The sequence below is a fragment of the Stegastes partitus genome, unplaced genomic scaffold (genome assembly GCF_000690725.1).
Source record: "Stegastes partitus isolate 25-593 unplaced genomic scaffold, Stegastes_partitus-1.0.2 Scaffold2563, whole genome shotgun sequence".
Lineage (NCBI taxonomy): Eukaryota > Metazoa > Chordata > Actinopteri > Pomacentridae > Stegastes > Stegastes partitus.
In genome coordinates, this window is record NW_007580294.1 from 1 (window position 1) to 2,817 (window position 2,817).

General features: G+C 39.1%; 1 protein-coding gene across 1 annotated transcript in view; it reads right to left on the reverse strand.

Annotated features, from left to right (window-relative positions):
* Positions 1-585: 585 nt before the first annotated feature.
* Positions 586-2,817, reverse strand: part of LOC103375358 (obscurin-like) — a gene marked incomplete at its 3' end in the record, with an annotated part of 6,512 nt that continues 4,280 nt past the window's right edge. Inside the window, exons 3-4 of the mRNA XM_008305613.1 lie at positions 1,091-1,360; positions 586-846 (exon numbers count right to left, since the gene is read on the reverse strand). Of these exons, the coding sequence (XP_008303835.1) occupies positions 586-846; positions 1,091-1,360 (531 nt within the window). The remainder of the gene's footprint in view (positions 847-1,090; positions 1,361-2,817) is intronic.

The window sequence follows — 2,817 nt, forward strand, 5'->3', positions numbered from 1 at the left end:
GGATTTCGACACCCCTGATCTAGTCATTGTTCTCTAATCGTCGTTTTGATTCCTACTTTTTCATGTTATCTGTTACCTTCCTGCCTGTAAGCCTCTACTTTGCATTTTAAAATAAACAACCTGCAACTGCTCCTGACTGCTTTGTGATATCTGCATTTTGCTCTTCCTTTCTGTTTTCCTTTTTAATAACATGGACTTTACATTCATAGTTGGCAGTTAAAATAATAAAAGCCTGTGTTGGATCATCAGCTGGAGACCTTTAGAACATTAGCTGTTCTTACTTAAAGACAATCCACATTTTTTGATCGTTGTCCATAATATTTTGGAGGTAAAAACAAAGATGATCACATCTGTCCATTGCAATAAAAAGTACTAATTTGAACTTTACACTTTCACATTTAATAGATGTTATTAGCAAACAAATTTAAATAATACAAAAGACAGCTAAAAAAATACTCACCCAAAATATTAGTTATGTTTAATGTAGTTATCAGTCCTTAAAAACTTAAATGATGACCACAAACTCCAATGCATTTGATTGCCAAAGCTTGTCAAAAAAATGTTTCCACAAAACCCTTGACTCACCAGTGACGGTGAACCGTGTGGAAGTCTTGCAGTCTCCAGCTACGAAGGCCACCTCTCCAGAGTCATCTGCCTGGCAGTCTCTTATTGTGAGTGTGTACTGTCTAAGCACGCAGGCAATGGAAATACGGGAATCTTCCTTCAGCTTCTCCCCATTGCGAGTCCAGTAGGCAGCTGGACATGGGTGCTCCAGCTCCACGCAGAAGATGACAGTGTCGCTGACAGGGACAACTGTTCGCCGAGGAAGCTTCTTAGTGATGTTACCTGGGATGTAGGAATAAATAGATTTTCCATCAAGAAAACAGTCTTCAGTGGCAGAGAAGACAGTATTCTCAGCACAACAGTAAATACTGATCTAATTATAGTAACCTTCCAAGGATCAGGTCATGTCACATTATACGTGTGTGTAATATGTAGTATTTAAATATTTACAATAATAATGACACTTGATAACTGCTTTGCAATAACATCCAACAATGAACAAGATGTGTAGAAAGTCTAACCCTACCAAGGACAGTGAGCTCTGCCACGGTGCGGCTGCCCTCTTTCATCTCACAGATGTAAACCCCGTCGTCGTTGGTGGTGACATTGTGTATGGTGAGACGACGCAGAGTGCCTTCCTCCTCCATGCGGTATTTTATATTCTGCTCCAGCCGCGTCTCCTCCATGAACCAGTTGGCCTGGGTGGCAATAAGAGGCACCTCACACATCAGCGTGGCCGAGGTCTTCTCCTGTACCTCCACATCCTGCAGCTTCCTCCTGAATGGCACTTTAGGCTCTGACAGAAAAATAAAACAATCTTCATGTTACACAAGTTGTATAATACAGCCATATTGATTGTTTTAAATATGTGTCTGTCAGCTACCTATTGCAGTATGTTCTTTAGGACAATGTGAACAGTTTTCTAATTTGCCACATTTATTTAACTGCAATCACAGCTGTAGTTCAGGCTAGTACAATATTAATCAAGTCAGAGAAAGCAGAAACATGCATGAGAGAATCTCAGCCACACTGGGAATTTATTCAGTATGATTTTTTTGTGTGTCAGAAATTTCAGCTAGATTTGACATTTGGATTTTCATATTACATTTTAAAAAACTAACAAGACCCACTTCATTAGATGTTTGCACATCCTTTAGATTACATTTCTAACTATACAGAATGTGATCTAAAAGCTTTATGTTAGTCAACTATAAAAGCTTGAAAAGTGAAAGTCTGACACGTAAACAACTGTTGTATGGAAACGAGCAAATGCATTCATTCTAAGGTTAATGAGGTAAAAGATGCAACATACTATGAGCTTAAAACCCGTACACATATTGTCATGAAAAGGCTCTAGAAGTTATTTATATTTACATGACTTTGATTGATGTGAACCTTAAATGTGCAATGTGCCTCCTCCCCTCACTATCTGAATGGAGGCTTCAGAGTGTGTCTTGTGACTTTCCACTACTTCTGTGATCTCACGTCTCCTCCTCCACTGCGCACCATAAACATGGGCTCCGGTTTCACAGTATCCATAATCTGGATCCAAGCCAACAATTTAAACTTCAAGAATCAAGTGTTGAAACACGTGGAATTCCAGTTTGAGTTATGGAAGAAGTCTGTTGGGTTCAGCAAATCACTCACCGCATCCAATAAAAAATACTTCATCTTTACATTCAAATATTTACACTTCCTCATAATTTACCTCCCAAAGGATGAGTGATCTGTCTTCAGCTTGACAGTTTAATATATTTAGATTTTATCAGGCTGAAATAGCAGCCACGGACTCGGCAGAATCAAAGTTATATACAGTACGGCTACTGCAAATAAACTTAGCTCGAGTTTTTGTCACAGACATTAACAATAAACGAAGCATTAACGACCCATAAAAGTCATTTGTTTGGTTCCTTCGTATGCAACAAGTGTGTTGATAGGTTGAATTCCCAGGAATGCAGAACAGTTTGCCGAAATAGACGCGATAACAGGAGAGTTATTAATTACAAGAGCACTTGAATAGTCTACTCAAGTAACTACTGTTATTTTAAATGTACAAAATTAGAGTACATGTGTTCGGAAGTACTCAAGTACTAAAGTGTCTCTTGGATATTTCTTAAGTGTAGAAGGCAGCTTCTAAAGCAGGGGTGTCAAACTCCGGTCCTCGAGGGCCGCAATCCTGCAAGTTTTAGATGTTTCCCTCTTCCAACACACCTGATTCAAATGATCAGCTCATCATCAAGCTCTGCAGAAGCC